This window comes from Pseudophryne corroboree, chromosome 5 (genome assembly GCF_028390025.1).
Source record: "Pseudophryne corroboree isolate aPseCor3 chromosome 5, aPseCor3.hap2, whole genome shotgun sequence".
NCBI classification, from domain to species: Eukaryota; Metazoa; Chordata; class Amphibia; order Anura; family Myobatrachidae; genus Pseudophryne; species Pseudophryne corroboree.
The window spans coordinates 663,227,538-663,251,614 of NC_086448.1; the positions used below are offsets into that span (position 1 = coordinate 663,227,538).

At 44.1% G+C, this 24,077-nt stretch overlaps 1 protein-coding gene across 7 annotated transcripts in view; it reads right to left on the reverse strand.

The window, feature by feature from the left end:
* Positions 1-24,077, reverse strand: part of ST18 (ST18 C2H2C-type zinc finger transcription factor) — a 340,135-nt gene that overhangs the window by 5,725 nt on the left and 310,333 nt on the right. For 4 of the 7 annotated variants that reach the window (XM_063923708.1, XM_063923706.1, XM_063923712.1 and 1 more), the window contains 2 exons: positions 20,369-20,475; positions 5,338-5,481 (listed from right to left, as the gene is read on the reverse strand). In XM_063923708.1, coding sequence (XP_063779778.1) covers positions 5,338-5,481; positions 20,369-20,475 — 251 coding nt within the window. The remainder of the gene's footprint in view (positions 1-5,337; positions 5,482-20,368; positions 20,476-24,077) is intronic. The other 3 variants (XM_063923709.1, XM_063923707.1, XM_063923713.1) reach the window with 2 other exon arrangements.

A 24,077-nucleotide genomic window follows, 5' to 3' on the forward strand; every position in this document is an offset into this window, starting at 1 on the left:
TGATTTTACCAAAACTCCTACAATATCCTCTCTCTTCCTTTCTGGCCTCTCTCTTGTCCGCCTCTCCTCTTCAGTCATCCTTAATATTGCAACAAGACTGATTTTCCGGTTTCACTGCTCTACATCTGACTGACAGCTCTGCCATTCTCTACACTTGCTAACTATGCTTTTTAGCATTCAATTCAAACTCCTTGACCTCATTTTTTTACATGCCCTACATGTCTGACTTAATCTAACTCCGCGGTGATAACCATATCACACTCTTGTCTCCACATACCATGCTACATTTATGGAACATACCCAATCAGATGCTCCACCAGCCTCCAGTGCTTTAAAATCATTTAAAAACCCACCAATTCATCAAAGCCTATCAGTCTTCCTCCTAACTCCAACCTTACTGGCCCAACCTCCCTATAATAATATTCTCACACCCCTTTCACCCCCTCTTGTCATGCATCTCTCCTCTCCATTAGATTGTAAGCTTTCAGGGTCATGGCAATACTTCCTCATGTCTTTTTGACTGTTCCAAACTTTTCCATCAGTACATCCTTGTTCCTTAATCCTGATTGTTGTTTATGTCAACTGTTTTATACAGTACCTTGACTGTATAGTCTTTCATCATGCTTTTTGTATGTCTGGTTCTTTGCCTTGTTGATTTTCTACTAGATAGATAGATATATAGATAGATAGATATTAAGAATAATACTCATTTGAGTGATACTATTCACATAACTTCCAACTGTCCTGCCGTCCCAACCATGGTGGAGGAAAGTTGGAGGGTGCACTCTCACGGCATCTATACAGTGAGGGGAAGGAACTGGGAGCAGCCCAGCATCTTTGTGAGTGCTGGGGACACCCCCACAGTGACGAAAGCAGGGATGTGCTGTGCTGCCATGCCCCTTTCCCCATGAAACCATGCCTCTTTTTGGTGGGTGCCTTAGGCACACGCAAGGAGTCCCTCCTCTGCTATCACATATGTTGGGAGGTATGCATTTAGAGATGTATACCAAACAAGATTTGGGTGCTAATAGAAAATATATATAAATGCAATTGCAAAAATGGATAATATTAATTTTACAACAGCTGCAGCAGCCTATGTGAGCCTATGGATGCTCACTACACCTTTCAATTAAGGAAGAAAGTATAATAATAATAAATATCTAATATAGGCACTGCACTCATAAAAACTACAAAATATTTGACATGGCAGACGGCAGTCAAGACACATATAGTTATTAAAGGCATTTAATAAATGACTGACAATATATAAAAATATTAAAGTATGTTATATTCCTGCATCTTAACTGAAATACCTCTCTCTGAAATTTGAAATGCATTATTGAACTTATTATTACTTAACCTCACCTATGATTAAGGTCAGCTGAGGCATAATATATTTACTATACAGAATTATAAATTAGCTATAGAAACCTGCTAAATGTTTCTACATGTCCCTCACAGCTGTGGCAATCTTTGCAAGTTAAAATGTTTACGTATTCATGAGGGTTTTAAAGACTGCATCCATTTGTTTTCTACTGAGCAAGAGTAAGTTAGCATACAAATAAATTAAATTCAATATTTGAAATAAGGTATATGCCATTATTTTGAATTCCTAGGTCTGGCTTACCACTTATTCTCTCCCACCATTATAACTGACCCAAACATGGATTTATATCCCATGACTGGTCAAATATGTTCTGGACTGTGGGTAGTGTTGGACTGGGGCATGAAGGGCCCACCGGGGGAATGCTGATATAGGGGCCCATGCTTAAAGGTGTAGCCAGGTTCCAGTGGGGGCATGGCCAGCCACCACAGAGGTTTGACTATCCATTACATGTTCTGTGCCCCTTGGTAAATATATAATAAACCAAATTATTGTGAAGTATAATGTAACATATGTATAAATCCAGTGCTCTAGGATAGTCTGGAACTTGATCCCTAGAGGAGGAGGAGGGCCCACAGGCATTAGGGCCCACCGGTGGTTCCCCTGTTCCCCTGTGGGCCAGTCCGACCCTGACTGTGGGTACTTTCAGAAATATAACTGAATGATCAAATCTTGGTAGTGCCCTTTCCAATATGTTTACATATTGTGTGTTTATACTGAGTCCAGGAATCGGTTGTGTTTCGGGACCATTGGCCAGTAGGTTATGGGCAGACTCATACAGTATTTAAGATACTACAATATATACTGCTCGACCTGAAGTCATACAGTTGCCACAATGACAATATAGGTGTAATATCTTAAAGATTTCTCTTTATACCTAGCTATTATCTCCCATTTGTGTCTTTATTATCTGTGACAATGCATTCAGAGTCTTACATGTGTGCACTGTTGCTTTATTTTATGTTGTTAGTTTAATCTGAGTAGTGAGCATTTCATATTTTAGTTGGATACTGATTACAGAAAATTAATTTTTTACAAAAGGATCTTGAGTGCTAATTCAGGTTGGACATGCAAACGGGCCCTGCGATCACATTGCAGTAATGCAATCGCCTCTGCCTGATTGACAGGCTGAGGCATTTGGGGAGTGGGATGGCAGCGGTGGTGGCTGGCGTTGCTGAAAACGGGGGCGTGTAGTCCTTATTTTCTGGGAGTGGCGAGGCCAAGGACTGCGTTCCATACGCAGTTTCTTTGGCCTCACAAGCAGTCCTGCAACAGGTAGTCTCAGGCTTACTCAGCCTGCCATTGCAGATGAAATTGCAACCATCAGTAAACTGTGTAAACTGCATAAGTAATGCCTGGCCACTACCGGAAATGGGGGCGACACATTTAAACTGTAGAAACTGCATATGTAATGCCTCGTCACTCCCGGAAAACGGGGGCGACACATTTTCAGCAGCGCTGGCTGCCCCGTCCTCCCCCCAAATGCCTCTGGCTGTCAATCAGGCAGAGGCAATCTCATTACTGCAATACAATCACAGGACCTGTTCTGCACATGTGCAGAATGGGTCCTGCACATGCGCAGTTTCACGATTATCAGGAAACTGAACGTTGGATCATTTATGCGATCAACCTATTTGATTATTGACTCCCAGCACTGAGGTCATGGGTTCAATTACTGCCATGATGATAACTGTGTAGAGTTTGTCTCCCTGTACTTGCGTGGGTCTTCCGTGTACTCCGGTTTCCACACACAATCCAAAAATTTACTGGTAGGCTAATTGGCTCCTGAAAAAAATTAACTGGTTTTTATCTACTATCAAATTCTATGTTTCTGTATTTACATGGGGAATCCATTTCCTACACATGTCTTATTACTATGGTACACCTAATTTATGTTTGGTACCCTACCAGATATATGCAAAATGTGCAAGGATTGTGCCTAAATCCTTGCACAAGGAGACTGTCTGTTAGGTGCTTCCAATTACAAAGCAACAGCCACGTGTGACACAGGGAGCTGTCTTATCCCAGAAATATATCTTCTAAACTCTCCAACAGGCCTTCAGTAATTTCCATTTTCTTTAGCAAGAAGTTCTAATTATTCCCTGTACTCTGTGTCGGAATGGGGAATGAAGGTCTCACCGGGAGGAATGCAGTTGTAGTAGCCCATGCTTTGTGGTGTGGCCATAGAGACTTGGCTAACCATTAGAAAGTGCATGGTCTGGGCACCTAGATAAATATATCTATAGAGTAAATACTGCTAGTCCATGCATGATAATGTACCAGATTAATAACAGCAATGCACTGTAGAAAACACAACATAGTCCTGTGCAGTATAAGGTAACATATGTATAATGTATTATTCAAGTGCACAATCTAGAACTTGATCTCTAGAGGAAGAGGTGGGCACCCAGTCAGTGGGGCCCACTGGGGGTTCCCCTGTACCCCTGTGGACCAGTCCAACCCTGCCTGTACTTTATGTCTCATCCAATCACCCCAATGTCCATTTCTGGTGTTATATGATTGTGCAATGGCACCCAGTTTATGGTATTGCAGGACAAAATGGCAATGTCTGTTTTTATGCAAAGCTTGCATTGTCTGTTTTGTAGTCATTGGCCATTTATTGCAAAATGCAGATTAGACATGCAAGTGCATCCAGTTGTATATAGGTAGACCTAACTACAGTATATTTGAATAACTATGTGCCCTATGATGACAACTGATTTATTTAGGGTTTTAATTGTATCATAGGAAATTGGGTACATTTGTTAGTCTATGTTTTTTATATGCTATTTGTGGAGAAATGAAAAACTTAATAGTGTTTGTTATTTAATTTAATATTACAAAGTATTTTGTGTTCATTAGTGGTAACAATTCTTGAATAAAGACATTTTATTATTTAATGTCAGAAAACGTTTGTGATTTTTTTTGTAAGAGGCAAACACTTTTTATATCCAATATAATGCAAATACTGACCATTAGAAGAGCTGTGTTTATGGTTGTTTTGCTTACTAGAATCATCTATCTCTCTATGGAGGTCATTTTGAGTTTATCGCTAGCTGCTGTTGTTCGCAGCGCAGCGATCAGGCTAAAAATCAGCATTTCTGCGCATGCGTATGGGCCGCAGTGCGCACGCGCGACGTACTTTCACAAAAAACTATGCAGTTTCACACAAGGTCTAGCGAGGCTTTTCAGTCGCACTGCTGATCGTTGAGTGATTGACAGGAAGTGGGTGTTTCTGGGTGGTAACTGAGCGTTTTCCGGGAGTGTGCTAAAAAACGCAGGCGTGTCTGGTAAAAACGCAGGCGTGTCTGGGGAAATGGGGGAGTGGCTGGCCGAATGCAGGGCGTGTTTGTGACGTCAAAACAGGAACTAAACAGACTGAAGTGATCGCAAGGAAGGAGTAGGTCTGCTTGAAAAAAAATTAACCACGTTCTGCAATCCTTTCGGTCGCACTTCTGCTAAGCTGAGATACACTCCCAGAGGGCGGCGGCTTAGCGCTTGCACTGCTTCTAAAAGCAGCTAGCGAGCGATCAACTCGGAATGAGGGCCAGTGTCTCAATGTGCTGCCCACATTACAGTAATCGTTCTGAAATCATGTTCTGTGGTGCAGCAGTGATAAATGGGTCTATTTATTAAGCCTTGGATGGAGATAAAGTGGACCGATATAAAGTCCCAGCCAATCGGCTCATAACTGTCATTTTTAAAACCCAGCCTGTGACATGGCAGCTAGGAGCTGGTTGGCTAGTCATTTATCTCCGTCCATGTTATCTCCATCCAAGGCTTAGTAAATAGACCCCTTAGCGAATGTAAAACGCCCTTAAAGTAGATATTGGAATCAGCTCTTAAGTCTTTTACTTACTATGCGTATTTGCGTATACTTAATACTTCGATGCAGATCACCAATATCTTAATGTAAAGTACTGTAATTTGTGGATGGGAAACTAGTATCTTACCATTTGTGGAAGCTGGATATCAGCAAGACTTGAGATAAGGGCTTGGCTTAGACCACCCAACTCTTTCAAAAGACTTTCATTGTTCTGCTCTATAAGTTTGTTCTCCTCCTCTATTGTTTTCAGATTTGTCTCCATTGAAGAGATCTAAATCAGAAAATTCAAATAGTTATGTAATTATGGGAATGTAATTATGGCCATTATGATAAATAAATTCTATACACAAACAATTTTATGCAACACTCTACACAGAATTGTTCAGGTACAGCTTTTCTGTCTGATCAAGGGTATCATCATGTTTTTACTGACTTGGACATATAGGACCTCATTATGAGTTGGCTGCAAGGTGGCTGTATTTGCGTGTCACCTCTGGAACCAGATTTACTACTGTACCTAAAGCAAGAATCCATACTACTAAGCTGCACCACCCACTCTTCCCGAACACAACTGCAACCATCATTACTAGTGCAAAGGATCCATCAGAAATAGCCTTCCCTTCTCTGCACAAGTGACTTCAGAATAGCATGAAAATCTAGCTCTATATCTATGGCACTCCCATGATACTCCTATGACACAGATCTTGTGCATCTGACCACAGCAGTAACGCCCAGTTGCTATCCTGAAACATCCATTTCAAGCAAAGAGAGATCTAGCCAAGAAGACCGATCTGCCTAAGAATTGGTCATGGATGGATAAAAATGTGAACATACAGCATGTCAATGAATTTGTAATTTTCTTTATATAGTTACCAGATGTATTATTTAAGATGAGAAAATGAACCAATGTGAAAAAGATAATAACAAATACTTTGTATTTACAAATACGTTGGGTCAATGTACGTAGGTACAAGAGACCCTGTACTGAGTGTTTTTCATTCAGTTCAGAGAGAAATTAGAAAAAAATACTTTTTTTTTTAAAAGGGTTTTATTTTAATTGAATGTAAGCACTGGTGCTGGTTGGGATTACTAAAGGGTGAAATTTCTACTTTAAAGTTGTCCTCTATATAATAATTATCTACTGTAGCTACATACTGACCATTTCAGGTTCTGGTTACTGTATTATGATTAGTGTGTGTCCCTTAATGTTTGCAACCTAGGTTAACTCCTGATAATGCAAGCGCAAGGGAATATGCTGCGCTATATAAGAAACTGTTAATAAATAAATACAATAAATAATGCAGGAAGACACTTACTGGAGGAGTCCATATCTGTGAGCTTAACAGTTTCAGGGCTGTGATAGTTTATATTATATTTTCAGAATATCAAAACCTACTTTAATCTAGTCATGACTGTTCATGAAAAATACAGGATGTATATATATATGATATGCAAATATATTAAAAACAGTAGGGTATAGGCCTACTGTAAGTGTCATTAAATCTATAAAACATCAGGATCTGCTTTCAGATTATATGTTTCTTTTTACTTTACTGTTAACATTATAATGTTTGATTGGTAAATTAGCATTATGCGGACGACAACAATAGTCCAATTAAAAAATAAAATATCCTGGCTATTACTTACGCCATCGTCAACATTATTTATGATGAAAGCAGAATATTGTGACTACCTAAATTTATTGTAATACCTCCATTAACCCTTACCCTGTCCCTTCCTCTTTATAAACATACTACAAACATAATATAATAATTTTGTACCTTAATTGACGTTTACTGCTGTATTCACTTAAATGCACCTACAAAGGGTATAATGTATGGTTTGGATGTTGATTCTCTTACATGTAGAGAGCATATCTTGCTTGTGATCTTGATTTTGTCAAATGTATTTTACCATGACTTCATTTAGTTATGGGTCTGATCCTGGATCCACCTATTTTAGTGCTTATTTAATACATCATTAAAACATACTCTGGCTTAAGGGGCATACACCATTGACCAGTGACATGCGCTCAGGGTAGGCAGGGAGGCATAGCCTCACCTGTCATACTCCAGTGTACTTCCAATGCAGCTGCAAGGCTGATCTTCCTCACTAAACGTTTATCATCTGCTGGTCCACTCTGTCAGTCCCTCCATTGGTTGCCTGTATTCTACTGTAAAATAAGATTTTACTCACCGGTAAATCTATTTCACGTAGTCCGTAGTGGATGCTAGGACTCCGAAAGGACCATGGGGAATAGCGGCTCCGCAGGAGACTGGGCACAACTAAAGAAAGCTTTAGGACTACCTGGTGTGCACTGGCTCCTCCCACTATGACCCTCCTCCAGACCTCAGTTAGGATACTGTGCCCGGAAGAGCTGACACAATAAGGAAGGATTTTGAATCCCGGGTAAGACTCATACCAGCCACACCAATCACACCGTATAACTCGTGATACTATACCCAGTTAACAGTATGAAATATAACTGAGCCTCTCAACAGATGGCTCAACAATAACCCTTTAGATAGGCAATAACTATAAACAAGTATTGCAGACAATCCGCACTTGGGATGGGCGCCCAGCATCCACTACGGACTACGAGAAATAGATTTACCGGTGAGTAAAATCTTATTTTCTCTGACGTCCTAAGTGGATGCTGGGACTCCGTAAGGACCATGGGGATTATACCAAAGCTCCCAAACGGGCGGGAGAGTGCGGATGACTCTGCAGCACCGAATGAGCAAACTCTAGGTCCTCCTCAGCCAGGGTATCAAACTTGTAGACTCTTGCAAAAGTGTTTGAACCAGACCAAGTAACAGCTCGGCAAATTTGTAAAGCCGAGACCCCTCGGGCAGCCGCCCAAGAAGAGCCCACTTTCCTCGTGGAATGGGCTTTTACTGATTTAGGGTGCGGCAGTCCAGCCGCAGAATGTGCAAGTTGAATCGTGCTACAGATCCAGCGAGCAATAGTCTGCTTAGAAGCAGGAGCACCCAGCTTGTTGGGTGCATACAGGATAAATAGCGAGTCAGTTTTCCTGACTCCAGCCGTCCTGGAAACATATACTTTTCAGGGCCCTGACTACGGCCAGTAACTTGGAATCCTCCAAGTCCCAAGTAGCCGCAGGCACCACAATAGGTTGGTTCACATGAAAAACTGATACCACCTTAGGAAGGAATTGGGAACGAGTGCTCAATTCCGCCTTATCCATATAAAAAATCAGATAAGGGCTTTTGCATGACAAAGCCGCCAATTCCGATACACGCCTGGCCGACGCCAAGGCCAACAGCATGACCACTTTCCACGTGAGGTATTGTAGCTCCACGGATTTAAGTGGCTCAACCCAATGCGACTTCAGGAAATCTAACACCACGTTGAGATCCCATGGTGCCACTGGAGGCACAAACGGGGGCTGACTATGCAGCACTCCCTTAACAAAAGTCTGAACTTCAGGCAGTGAAGCCAGTTCTATTTCGGAAGAAAATCGATAGAGACGAAATCTGGACCTTAATGGAACCCAATTTTAGGCCCATAGTCACCCCTGACTGTAGGAAGTGCAGAAATCGACCTAGCTGAAATTCCTCCTTTGGGGCCTTCCTGGCCTCACAGCACACAACATATTTCCGCCATATGCGGTGATAATGGTTTGCGTTCACTTCTTTCCTAGCTTTAATTAGCGTAGGGATAACTTCCTCCGGAATGCCCTTTCCCTTCAGGATCCGGCGTTCAACCGCCATGCCGTCAAACGCAGCCGCGGTACGTCTTGGAACAGACAGGCCCCCTGCTGCAGCAGGTCCTGTCTGAGCGGCAGAGGCCATGGGTCCTCCTGAGATAATTTCTTGGAGTTCTGGGTACCAAGCTCTTCTTGGCCAATCCGGAACAATGAGTATAGTTCTTACTCCTCTCCTTCTTATTATTCTCATTACCCTGGGTAAGAGAGGCAGAGAAGGGAACACATACCCTGACTGGTACACCCACGGTGTTACCAGAGCGTCCACAGCTATCGCCTGAGGGTCCTTGACCTGGCGCAATATCTTTGTAGCTTTTTGTTGAGGCGGGACGCCATCATGTCCACCTGTGGCCTTTCCCAACGGTGTACAATCATTTGGAAGACTTCTGGATGAAGTCCCCACTCTCCCGGGTGGAGGTCGTGTCTGCTGAGAAAGTCTGCTTCCCAGTTGTCCACTCCGGGAATGAACACTGCTGACAGTGCTAACACATGATTTTCCGCCCATCGGAGAATCCTTGTGGCTTCTGCCATCGCCATCCTGCTTCTTGTGCCGCCCTGTCGGTTTACATGAGCGACCGCCGTGATGTTGTCTGACTGGATCAGCACCGGCCGGTGTTGAAGCAGGGGTCTAGCCTGACTTAGGGCATTGTAAGTGGCCCTTAGTTCCAGAATATTTATGTGTAGGGAAGTCTCCTGACTTTTCCATAGTCCTTGGAAGTTTCTTCCCTGTGTGACTGCCCCCCAGCCTCGAAGGCTGGCATCCGTGGTCACCAGGACCCAGTCCTGTATGCCGAATCTGCGGCCCCCTAGAAGATGAGCACTCTGCAGCCACCACAACAGCGACACCCTGGCCCTTGGAGACAGGGTTATCCGCCGATGCATCTGAAGATGCGACCCGGACCATTTATCCAACAGATCCCACTGGAAGATCCTTGCATGGGACCTGGCGAATGGAATTTCTGCGTAAGAAGCTACCATCTTTCCCAGGGCTCGCGTGCATTGATGCACCGACACCTGTATTTGTATTAGAAGGTCTCTGTCTAGAGACGACAACTCCTTGGACTTCTCCTCCGGGAGAAACCCTTTTTATCCTGTTCTGTGTCCAGAACCATACCCAGGAACAGTAGACGCGTCGTAGGAACCAGCTGCGACTTTGGAATATTCAGAATCAAGCCGTGCTGTTGTAGCACTTCCTGAGATAGTGCTACTCCGACGAACAACTGCTCCCTGGACCTCGCCTTTATAAGGAGATCGTCCAAGTACGGGATAATTATTTCGGCCATTACCTTGGTAAATACCCTCGGTGCCGGGGACAGACAAACGGCAACATCTGGAATTGGTAATGACAATCCTGTACCACAATTTTGAGGTACTCCTGGTGAAGAGGGTAAATAGGGACATGCAGGTAAGCATCCTTGATGTCCAGTGATACCATGAAATTCTCCAGGCTTGCAATAATTGCCTTGAGCGATTCCATTTTGAACTTGAACCTTCGTATATAAGTGGTCAAGGATTTCAATTTTAGAATGGGTCTCACCGAACCGTCTGGTTTCGGCACCACAACATTTTGGAATAGTAACCCCGGCCTTGTTGAAGGAGGGGTACCTTGATTTCACCTGCTGGAAGTACAGCTTGTGAATTGCCGCCAGTACTACCTCCCTTTCTCCGAGGGCAGCAGGCAAGGCTGATGTGAGGTAACGGCGAGGGGGAGTCGCCTCGAACTCCAGCCTGTATCCCTGTGATACTACTTGCAGAACCTAGGGATCCACCTGTGGGCAAACCCACTGGTCCCTGAAGTTCCCGAGACGCGCCCCCACCGCACCTGTCTCCACCTGTGGAGCCCCAGCATCATGCGGTGGACTCAGAGGAAGCGGGGGAAGATTTTTGATCCTGGGAACTGGCTGTCTGGTGCAGCTTTTTCCTTCTTCCCTTGTCTCTGTGCAGAAAGGAAGCGCCTTTGACCCGCTTGCTTTTCTGAAGCCGAAAGGACTGTACCTGAAAATACGGTGCTTTCTTAGGCTGTGAGGAAACCTGAGGTCAAAATTTTTCTTCCCAGCTGTTGCTGTGGATACGAGGTCCCAGAGACCATCCCCAAACAATTCCTCACCCTTATAAGGCAGAATCTCCATGTGCCTTTTAAAGGCAGCATCACCTGTCCACTGCCTGGTCTCTAATACCCTCCTGGCAGAATGGACATTGCATTAATTCTGAATGCCAGCCGGCAAATATCCCTCTGTGCATCCTTCATATATAAGACAACGTCTTTAATATGCTCTATGTTAGCAAAATATTATCCCTGTCTAGGGTATTAATATTATCTGACAGGGTATCAGACCACGCTGCGGCAGCACTATTTATGCTGAGGCAAATGCAGGTCTCAGTATAGTACCTGAGTGTGTATATACAGACTTCAGGATAGCCTCCTGCTTTTTATCAGCAGGCTCCTTCAAAGTGGCCGTATCCCAAGACGGCAGTGCCACCTTTTTTGACAAACGTGTGAGCGCCTTATCCAACCTAGGGGATATCTCCCAACGTGACCTATCCTCTGGCGGGAAAGGGTACGCCAGCAGTAACTTTTTAGAAATTACCGTTTTCTTATCGGGGGAACCCACGCTCTTTACACACTTCATTCACTCATCTGATGGGGGAACAAAACACTGGCTGCTTTTTCTCCCCAAACATAAAACCCCTTTTATGTGGTACTTGGGTTCATGTCAGAAATGTGTAACACATTTTTCATTGCCGAGATCATGCAACGGATGTTCCTAGTGGATTGTGTATATGTCTCAACCCCGTCGACACTGGAGTCAGACTCCGTGCCGACATCTGTGTCTGCCATCTGAGGTAACGGGCATTTTTTGAGCCCCTGATGGCCTTTGAGACGCCTGGGCAGGCGCGGGCTGAGAAGCCGGCTGTCCCACAGCTGTTACGTCATCCAGCCTTTTATGTAAGGAGTTGACATTGTCGGTTAATACCTTCCACCTATCCATCCACTCTGGTGTCGGCCCCACAGGGGGCGACATCCCATTTATCGGCCTCTGCTCCGCCTCCACGTAACCTCCCTCATCCAACATGTCGACACAGCCGTACCGACACACCGCACACACACAGGGAATGCTCTGACTGAGGACAGGACCCCACAAAGTCCTTTGGGGAGACAGAGAGAGAGTATGCCAGCACACACCAGAGCGTTATATAATGCAGGGATTAACACTATAACTGAGTGATTTTTCCCCCAATAGCTGCTTGTATACACATATTGCGCCTAAATTTAGTGCCCCCCCTCTCTTTTTAACCCTTTGAGCCTGAAAACTACAGGGGAGAGCCTGGGGAGCTGTCTTCCAGCTGCACTGTGAAGAAAAAATGGCGCCAGTGTGCTGAGGGAGATAGCCCCGCCCCTTTTTCGGCTGACTTTTCTCCCGCTTTTTTCATGGATTCTGGCAGGGGTAATTTATCACATATATAGCCCTGGGACTATATATTGTGATGATTTGCCAGCCAAGGTGTATTATATTGCCCTCAGGGCGCCCCCCCCCCCCAGCGCCCTGCACCCATCAGTGACCGGAGTGTGAGGTGTGCATGAGGAGCAATGGCGCACAGCTGCAGTGCTGTGCGCTACCTTGTTGAAGACAGAAGTCTTCTGCCGCCGATTTTCCGGAACACTTCTTGCTTCTGGCTCTGTAAGGGGGCCGGCGGCGCGGCTCCGGGACCGAACATCGAGGTCGGGTCCTGTGGTCGATCCCTCTGGAGCTAATGGTGTCCAGTAGCCTAAGAAGCCCAAGCTACCACCAGTTAGGTAGGTTCGCTTCTTCTCCCCTTAGTCCCTCGCTGCAGTGAGTCTGTTGCCAGCAGATCTCACTGTAAAATAAAAAACCTAAAATATACTTTCTTTCTAGGAGCTCAGGAGAGCCCCTAGTGTGCATCCAGCTCAGCCGGGCACAAGATTCTAACTGAGGTCTGGGGGAGGGTCATAGTGGGAGGAGCCAGTGCACACCAGGTAGTCCTAAAGCTTTCTTTAGTTGTGCCCAGTCTCCTGCGGAGCCGCTATTCCCCATGGTCCTTACGGAGTCCCAGCATCCACTTAGGACGTCAGAGAAAGTACATATACAAATATACATTTACAAATATAAAATTGAATACATATCAGGCTATGAATCAAACTACACCAACATACATCTCTTTGCTTATCTCAAAATATCCCCCAACTCAACCTCTGCACAAGATCTGCGTCTCTCATACAGACTCATTATTTGTTCCCATTTACAATTGCAGGACTTCCTTTGAGCTACACCAACAGTACTCTGTGGAATGCCGTGCTTTGCACAATAAGACTCTCCACTAGTCTCCAAACCTTCAAGCGTTCCTTGAAAACTCACCTCTTCAGGCAAGCTTACCATATTCCGGAACCGCAAACACAACCTTCATAAACATTCATACCTAATTACATCCCCTCTGTACAGTCCACACAATTCCTCACATATTGTATCTTCTTTTTCTTCAATTTGACATCCTCCTGACTTCTGTTCAGCATTGCTATATTATACAACCCACCAATAAACTCTGCAATGTGGCTAGACCATGATGCCATAGCCAGGGCCGGATTAAGGGGGGGGGGGGGGGGGGAAGGGAGGCTTAGGGTTTAAGTACCCCGATGCCCCCTTCTTTTAGAAGGCCCCCTGCTATCTGCTACATATCAGATTTTTATTTCCGATTTGATCTGTAGCTCTACAGCCAGCAACCACTGGCACTGACCCTCTGACAGCCATCATAGTGACGGTGCCGCTGGGCTGCCAACGTCCGTCAAATGACATGTGAATGCAATTACGTAGGCTCTGTGAGCAGGGCAGTAGAGAGCCTGGCTGGGCCCAGGTACTATATAGGGGGTGTGGCCTAATCACAGGAGGCATGGCCATGCACCTTTAGAAAAAAATACTGGGAAAAAAATGGTATTTTAAGCACCTCAGTAGCCACACTGCAGCTCAGCACACAGTAGCATGTGCTGTGCTGGGAAGAAAAGCTTCTTCTGCTGCTGCCAGGTATGGGGGAGGAGTCCCTCTGTCAGACCTGGGCCTGAGTAATTTGTACCCTCTATCCCCCTCTCTTGGCACCACTGTCTGTGAGTTCAGCACGCAGGCTGTAGGAAAATAGGGGGCGGGCACATAGAACATCAGTGAAGCTTCCGGGATCTGCTATAAATTCAACAGCGGCAGTGCTTTCATTGATGCTTCACTGAGTTTAGCTCTCATGGTCCCATTTTAGCCTGGGTGGTTTGTCCTGCATCAAGCCACATGTCATATATATATATATATATATATATATATATAAATAAATGTTATATATATATATATATATATATATATATATATATAAAATTTTGTGGCTCATCTCTCATTCCTCTTTCCTATAGCTGCTGCAATATGTTATATTGATCTTTGTGCATGTCCTGATGATGGTGGATCGAAATGTCAGCATTATGTATTGATTATTGAAATACAGATTTGCCCTTTTCTGACTAGACCCTGAGTGTCATCTTCTGCATTATGAAAATCCTGGCACTCCAAACTTATTAGCAATATTCATCAATGTTTCAAAACATCAAGACCTTTCTCAAGCCAAGGGTCCAAAATGTGTCTGGTTATTGCCAATAAACCGCTGTGTTTAAGAAAATGATATGTTTGGAGTACTGGTCTTTTCTTCTACATTAACTATTAATATTTGACTAAGAATCTTTAATATTTACAATGCTATGTTTTCATTTTCACCTTTAGGTCCCCCCTGTCTTAAGTGTCTCAGGCCTCCCAATGCCTTAATTCAGTTCTGGCCATAGCACATACAGTATCCTTGTGTATCAATGCCTAATTCCCTATAGATTGTTAGCTTGCAAGCAGGGCCTTTCTACTTCTATGTCTGTTTGTTATTATCCAGTTTTGTTTTTTTACTGTTGTTGCAATTGTAAAGCACAATAGAATACACAGCGCTTTTTAAGATACTGTTAATAAATAAATAAATTACGCCAGAGTTTAAACTATAAAAATTATTAGAATAATACAAAGATGATATTTAGAACTTATAAATATCATATTTGTATTATTCAGATCATCTTTATATTATTATAATCATTTGTATAGTCAAAACTTACCAAAATATCATATGTGTGTCCCCAGCCATTGACCTCACTGCATTTCACTGCCTTTTACATGGATAGGGTATGGGTGACCGGCGGTTGGGATACCGTCGGTCACCATACCGATGCCCAGATCCCAGTGTTTAGATTTACGGAAGGGGTGGAGTGTAATGAAGCCCCTTGCGGGCTTGGTGGCTGGCTGTGCTCGATTCTGGAGCTGGTATAGTGACCTGCGGTCTCACGACCGCCGGTCACATAACCGCTTCTCCTTTTACATATACCATCTATAAAATTGACTACCACTGTTTGGTGGGCTTTCTGTCAAATGTTTATTTCAGTTTATTAAATTGACTGTCATTCCATCTTACAGTATATACTAGGGATGGGGAACCTTTGGTCCTCCACCTGTTTTTGAACTACACATCCCAGCATGCCCTGCAACAGTTTTAACATGACCAAATTGCAAAACTGTTGCAGGGTATACTGGTATGTGTAGTTCAGCAACAGATGGAGAGCCGAAGGTTCCCCATACCTGGTATATACAATGGGCATATTTATTGACAGATGAAGCAGTAAAATTTAAACAAGGCTTTGCTAATGATTTAATTATTCTTATGCTAACTGGATTCTTCTTCTTTCCAAACAGTAGTTTTAAATTATTTTCCAACATTGACTGATTCATGGTCCATCCTGTTGGTCCCTTCAGAAAAATGTGTCTTTCCCAAAGGAGGACAGATTTCCAGCACTTGCTTCTGTAGTGCATAATGGGGGTAATTCAGACCTGATCATAGCAGCAAATTTGTTAGCAGTTGGGCAAAACCATGGGGGTGATTCAGAGTTGATCGATCAGGCACACAGACATGCAGGGGGACGCCCCACACAGGGCTAGCCCGCCCCGCATGTCAGTTCCTGCCCCATCGTAGAAGTACAAAAGCATCGCACAGCGGCGATGCTTTTGTTCTTCAGGAGTTGCTCCCAGCCAAAGCAGCTTTTGCGTGCTGGCCGAGAGCTACTCGTCGCTGCCCGGGTTCGCAAATGCTGCGTGTGACGTCACGCCGCCCCTGCAGCCTGCCCTCCGCATGGTCCGGCCACGCCTGCGTTGGCCGGACCGCGGCCACAAAACAGCGGCCAAATGCCACCGTGCCGCCCCCTCCCACCCAGCGAACGCCTCTGCTTGTCAATCAGGCAGAGGTGATCGCTAGGCAACGACAGCCGTCGGCTGTCAGCCATGCGCCGGCGCACTGTGGCGCTGGCACATGCGCACTCCTGACCTGATCGATGCACTGCGATGAACGGCAGAGTGTGATCAGGTCAGAATGACCTCCCATGTGCACTGCAGGTATGGCAGATAGAACATTTGCAAAGAGAGTTATATTTGGGTGGGTTAATTTTTTCTGTGCAGGGTAAATACTGGCTGCTTTATTTTTACACTGCAATTTAGATTTCAGTCTGAACACACCCTACCCGAATCTAACTCTCTCTGCACATGTTATATCTGCCCCCCCTTCTCCTGCAGTGCACATGGTTTTTCCCAACTGCTAACAAATTTGCTGCTACGATCAGGTCTTAATTACCCCCAATGTTGGACCCAGGGGTGTATCTAGGGGTTCGAGCGCCCCTGGCAAAGTCAGGGGCAGCCCCCCCCTACACACACAAACATACACATATTTTAAATAAGGGAGGCATGTCAAAAAAGGAATGTGGCCTTGTGGGGAAGGGGCATGGCCACACAATAGTACTTCCAATTCAAATTATGCCACACAGTATCACATTACAGCGCACAGTAGTGTCTCTTATTCACGTTATGCCACACAGTCATACCCCTATAGAAAACACAGTTTATAAAGGGCATATGGGGAATGCAAAGGGAAAATGGAAATGTGGACCAGTGCTAATAAATATATTCCTAATTTTATATGGGGAACGCAGGCAAACCACATTCGCCATTAGTATATCTGATCCTGCCCATAGGCACACACATATACACTTACATACATATGAGCGGATTCGGTTTTACTCGGTTTTACTCGGTTCTCAAAACCGAATCTTATTGGCTATCCAAAACACGTGACATCAGTGAGCCAATAAGATTCGGTTTTGAGAACCGAGTAAAACCGAAGTCGTATCCATTCCGACATTCATTTGTCGGTATGGATCCGACCTGGGCTATTCAATGCCATCTCAATTCGACTTTAAAAAAAGTCGAATTGAGATGCGGGAGCTGAGACGGGGTAGAGCCGCGCTATAGCAGCATAGCCGGAGGATGTGTCACAGCCGCCGCTCACGGCAGCATCCACCCGGCTCCAGCAAGCGAGGTCTTGCTTGCTGGAGCCGGGTGGACGCTGCTGTGAGAGATGGCTGTGACATCCTCCGGCTACGCTGCTGCAGCACTGCTCTCTCACGTCTGCCTGCGGCTCTCCCCCGTCTCCCCCCGTCTCCTCCTCTCCCCCGTCCCTGCTTCCACATCACAGCCGTCGCTCACGGCAGCGTCCACCCGGCTCCAGCAAGCGAGGTCTCGCTTGCTAGAGCCGGGTGGACGCTGCTGTGAGCGGCGGCAGTGACATCCTCCGGCGCTGCTCTCCCCCGTCTGCCCGCGGCTCTCCCCCGTCTCTGCTCCCGCATCTCAATTCAACATTTTTTAAAGTCGAATTGAGATGGTCCAAAAGGGGGCCAAAACCTGTCGGTTTTGACCCTGTTTTAGACACAAGCACGCGGATTGGCAGCTATTCCGCCGATCCACGTGCTTTTCGACAAGTCAAATTCCTCGACTTGTCGAATAATTTGGGGTTAGATTGAATAGGTTGGAACCCCCTCCGACCTAAAAAAAGTCGAAAACTGCTGTCTTTTCGACAGACGGCAGCTTTCGACTTCAATTGAATATACCCCATAGTCACACACAAAACACATACATATGATATACAGTACAGTCACACATGCAGTATATACAAATACAGTAACATACATACTGTACATAGTTACACACTTATTCACATACATAGTCACACACTAAGGGGGGCATTTACTAAGCAGTGATAAGAGCCGAGAAGTGAGCCAGTGGAGAAGTGGCCCCATCAACCAATCAGCAGCTCTGTATAATTTTATAGTATGCAAATTATAGATGTTACTTCAGTGTTGATTGGTTGCCATGGACAACTTCTCCATTGGAACTAGGCAGATTTATGTAGTGTGCAGCAACACACTATATAGACCTGCTCAGTCACAATGCTTATTTCTCTGGCAATTATTTTACAAGTGTCATACCCAGTATTAGAACCCACAACCTATTACACTGGAAATAGAACCTCACACTTTCCATACTGCTGGGCTGCCTGGCAGTGAGTGTCATGTAGTTCCACCCCCGTGCTTCCACTCCATCCACGGCCCTAGCCCAATGCAGGGCAGTGCAGTCCGTCTCTGACTGTACCTGGTGACTGTCTGTCACTGCCAACGCCAGTGTCCAGCGGCACAGCTCAGCACTAGTGATCAATCAGACTCAAAGTAAACTGCAGCTCCTAGCAGCCCTTGGTGCCAGGAGCTCCCAGCAACAAGGGCTGCTGGGAGCTGTAGTTTATGTTGAGTCTGATTACAAATGAGGTGTAGTGCGCTGCTGCCGGACACTGGCGCTGGTACTAACAGACAGTCACCAAGTCTAACAGTACCACTTTGCTCTACCCCCTGGCCATGGATGGCACAGCCGGACGGCGCCCCCTTCCTGCCTGGCGCCCCTGGCGAGTGCCATCCTGGCCAATAGGTAGATACACCCCTGGTTGGACCTGCCTTTTACTGCATGATATAGCTATTTCTGCTAACTGAAAGATTACTGCTATTAACCTGTCTCAATGGAGGTTCACATGAAGACTGTTGGGGGGCAATTCAATTAGGAAAATCAAAGTGAAATAACAAGGCAATACATTGATATCCCTCAAAGCCTGCCTATGATTGAATGGTGTACAATGGATACTGAGAGGTGTTGCACCTCAGATTGCTGTTGTGAATAGAAGTGCTGAGATGTAGTTTGCAACAAGGTGACGCCCCTCTGCCTTGATTGTTGTGGCCAATAAAAGCACAGATTTGTGTTATGCAGTATTGCAATGTGCTGTAATATCTCTGTGTACTAGAAAATGATAATGTTTGAGTCCACTGACCATGGAGTTATTCATGGAAGGAATCGGGGATACATAGATTCAGTAGAGACACATTTCTGACAAATGGGTATGGTCCTCTTAACTTTAGTTCTAGATTTAGAGGTTAATTTTTCAGGATGTTGTACAGTATAGAGAGTTCCAGCTTATCATCCCCAGAAAAAGGGAGCGTGTTCTTGCTGAAATCGGTGTGGTCTTGCTAAAATGGGCATCGCCTTGCAGGAAAATACTGGTTTAACCATATTATGCCCCAAACTGTAATGCCACTAGCAACATATTATGCCCCGCAGTGTAATGCTCCTTGTACTAAAGTATGCCCCACACAGTAATGCCCCTTGCTATGCTGCGTTAATTGGTCAATGGTCCACTCTATTCTTTTTTTTTATATTGCTTTTAGAAACATATTTACTGAGATAATGATTGCCTTCTAGCCAATATAGTTATTTATTATTTTTACATACTGCTTGATTGAAAATGGTTCCCCAACTGTTACTTGTTTTATCTTTCTTGTGTATATATGGCAGCATTTTAAATGTTATGATACATGCTTCTGAAGAAGCTGTGGGTTTAATTCCACAACAAAATGGGTAAAGCACTTTATTTATTAATCACCTTTCGGGCTACTTGATCATCATCTGGACCAGGATTGATAGTAGAAATTTAGACATCTAGCATTTGCAACAGCCAGTTACCATCTACTGCAAGCTTCCTTGCTAAAGACTGGATAATGGGGGTAATTCAGAGCTGATACTAGATGTTCTAAAAATAGTTAATTTAGTATTGAGGTATCCTTCTTAAATATCATATTTTATGTAATGTACTTTCATCAAGCCGTATGCTAATTTATTCTTATTGTTATTGACATTTCTGAGCACTGTACAAACCCACCTCTGTTAATTTCCTATCAGAATGCCTGATTTCATACCACACCACAGAAAAAGGGGCTTCACTAAGTGTGAATTTCAACCATTAAGCTAAGGGAACATTTTTCAAACAACTTCTTAGAAAGTGGAATCATCCCTTAATTCCACATAATTCAACAAATACTTAAAAGTATTACAAAGTACTTTATTTAACAATAGACATGCATAATAGGGTCTTCTGATTAAATTTAAAGTCTCCAAAATGCATTATTTAGCCATAGTTACTAAAATTGTTTTCAAACCTGGGTTTGAAGTTTCAGCATGTCAGCTTCTATCTTCAAATTTGATTCATTCAGTTCTTTGATCTCTTCATCTAAATTCCTGATATCATCCCCATTTTCTATGCCTGCTGGGTACAATAACACATTAATATTTTTAGCACAATGCCAGTGTTCAAATGATCATTTTGAAGTTTATTTTATCTTGTTACTGTATATTTTTATGATAGGTTGTGTATGGGTGTTCTAGTATTTAAAAGTATGTGTTTTAAAGTACCGTAATAACATATCAGATGGAATGATCCATAATCAAACAGCTTTAATGGGAATTGAAAATCTGTTAACCAAGTACCAGATATCTGTCTATGAAAAAGAGCATTTTGGGGCGGGAACTAGGTGGTGGCAATGCAGTTGCATGTAACCACTCTCACTTGTGGGAGTGTCATCTTGTGGGCATGTATCTAAAACTCTGTGCTATTTTGAGTCATGTGTTTGGGGAAGAGGAGCCTGTTTCTGAGAGTTGATAGTATACCGACCGAATATATATGGTATATGAATATATATACTGGTATATGAAATACCTAAAAAGTTATTTTTGCTGCATCTAAGCAAATGCAATGATACAATTACCTTATTGAAGTACTGGCCCATGACAGGCTAGAAATTCACACATAATATTTCCATATAGCATATTGCTATGGTGCATTGATTCATGTTTAAAAACAGTTATGAATCAAAGGGACAACAGTCAGAAGGTCAAAAATGTCTAGGTCAACACCAAATGGTCGACTGGGAAATGGTTGGTACATGAAAAGGTCAAAAAGACTTTTTGATTTTTTTTTTGTGTCAACATTTCCGTTCCTGCATGTGGATCCCCAATTAGTGCACCGCATCCCCTCGCATGGCTCGCAAGCTTTGGGCTAGGTTACTATTCCCAATTGTAGTTCACGTGTGACGTGGATGGTAAAGTATGAAAAAGTGCAAAATAAAAAAGAATCCAAAAAAACTCATGTCAACCTTTTCACGTGTCAACCATTGTCATGTCAACCATTTGAACCTGTTGACCTTTTGACCATGTCAACCATATGCATGTTGACCATTCGGTGTTGACCTATTGCTTGTCTACCTTTTAACTGTCAACCTATTATCTTTAAAAACACCCTTTATTTCAATTAATTTAACATAACAAATTCACAATTCTTAACTACAATTCTAAAGTAAGTTCTCAAGCATTTTATACTTTGTAAAATTAGTCATGCTAATAAGACAAATAAAGGTACAACTGGACATATATTTGAATCAATTGGTTATTAGCTTGTTAATCAGCAATTCATGTGTTTGATTTAATTTTGGGACTGATCTGTGAATAAATATTTCTGACAAACTATATTACTGTTCAGTTTTTGAATAATAATAAAATAACAGGAAAAAAGTTTGGTTTTAACTATTATATTTGTATTGTGAATATCATATATTGAATCTGTGCAAACTGCAGTTGCGTTGACAGTGTATGACTTTATAATATTTATAACTTTTTTTTTAAACAGAACATTGACTGTTAGACACTACTGGAATGCGGAATAAGGAACTCTGGAAGTATTGTACAGGTTGCTCTTAGGCTATGTGCTACACAGACTGGCTCTGCCATTCTAGCTACCTAGCTTTTACCTTTAGTTTCCTTTTCCTACTTGGATATTCTAGTGCCCTTGGCAGCTCTCTTAATCCCATCTCCCAGACCTCATTACATACCATATTTCTCGGGTTCTCTCTGGCACCACTACATAATCAATTATACCATGTATCTCTATGGCACCACTACATTCCAAATTCCCCCTCCTCCATGGTTTGGGCCTACTAAATTCTATGTGAACCACGCTGGAGGGATCCATAGCCAGGAACCTACTATAGACATGTTATGTTGCTGCAAGTGAAGGGCAGCTGGGCCTACCCCACAGTCTAACACCATGCGTGGTGGTACTAGTTGCATTATGCTCGGTGCATCCCTGACTATTATTGTATAATAGGAATAGGAGTTGGATACAATATGCCGGTGTTTGGGATGCCAGAGGTCAAAAGACCAACCACAGCATCCTGGTGCTTAGAATCCCGACAGGGGCTAGGTAAGTATACTTACCTGCCTCCAATGCCTCCTAACCCCCCGCTTTCCACAGCCTAAACCTCCCCCCTGGCAGCCTAGCCCTAACCATCCTTGGTGGTATCTAAACCTAACCCCCCCCCTTCCTGCAGCCTAAACCTAATCCTCCTGTGCCCGCAGCCTAACCCTAACCCTCCCTGGGGGTGCCTAAACCTAACCCACCTCCCTGCAGCCTAACCCTAACTATCCCTTTCCCAGAGCCTAACCCTCCCCCCGATGTATAAACCTAACAACCCCCCCCCCCACACACACACACACACACACACACACACACACACACACGCACGCACATACACACACACACACACACACACACACACACACGGCTTACAGGAGAGCTGTCCTGGTAAGCGCTTGTTCGGGATCCCGGCAGTCGGGATTCCACTGCAGGGATTCTGCTCCCTGTCGGGATGCCAGCACCGACGTCAGTATTTTGACTGCTGGGATCCCGACTGTCGGGATGATGTCCGGATCCCATATAGCGTATATGACTACATTTTGACTTTGCCATGTTGATTATGCTTAAATCTATCTGGGCCACCATAATCTGGTAAACTCCATTGCCATTTCATAGGAGCTAGCTCTGTGGGTGCAGTTGCTGCAACTAATCATTTCTATGCATGGCATTTATCAGTCACAAGGGGGCATAATGACAGTGCTCCCAATCATTTTGAAAAGCTGGCTCTTAGGATCAGTCCCCCTGTCTTTTACCTGTCAGCCACATACTGTAGATCCTGAGTATTAATGTTTATCAAGTCCTGTGGGCATCTGCATACCACAAGGCTGCTGCCAAAGGCGAAAGCTGCATATCTCTATGTCTGGCTTGTGTTCTTTTCCTTTGTTGTCTATTAACCCCCTAGGTACTGTACATGTCTCTGCACATAACATGATCTGTTGTCTTTTATAAAAAATATTTTTACTGGGTTATAGAACTTTGTTAGATTTCAGTCATTGGCCCTCATTCCGAGTTGTTCGCTCGCAAGGCGATTTTAGCAGTATTGCACACGCTAAGCCGCCGCCTACTGGGAGTGAATCTTAGCTTCTTAAAATTGCGAACGATGTATTCGCAATATTGCGATTACACACCTCGTAGCAGTTTCAGAGTAGCTTCAGACTTACTCGGCATCTGCGATCAGTTCAGTGCTTGTCGTTCCTGGTTTGACGTCACAAACACACCCAGCGTTCGCCCAGACACTCCTCCGTTTCTCCAGCCACTCCCGCGCTTTTTCCGGAAACGGTAGCGTTTTTATCCACACGCCCATAAAACGCCGTGTTTCCGCCAAGTAACACCCATTTCCTGTCAATCACACTACGATCGCCGGAGCGAAGAAAAAGCCGTGAGTAAAAATCATATCTTCATAGCAAATTTACTTGGCGCAGTCGCAGTGCGGACATTGCGCATGCGCACTAAGCGGAAAATCGCTGCGATGCGATGAAATTTACCGAGCGAACAACTCGGAATGAGGGCCCTTGTCTTTTTCACTTTTATACTCATATTCACCTTTTGCGTATAATAGTCTTTACTTTCTTTTCTCTAACGTCCTAGTGGATGCTGGGGACTCCGAAAGGACCATGGGG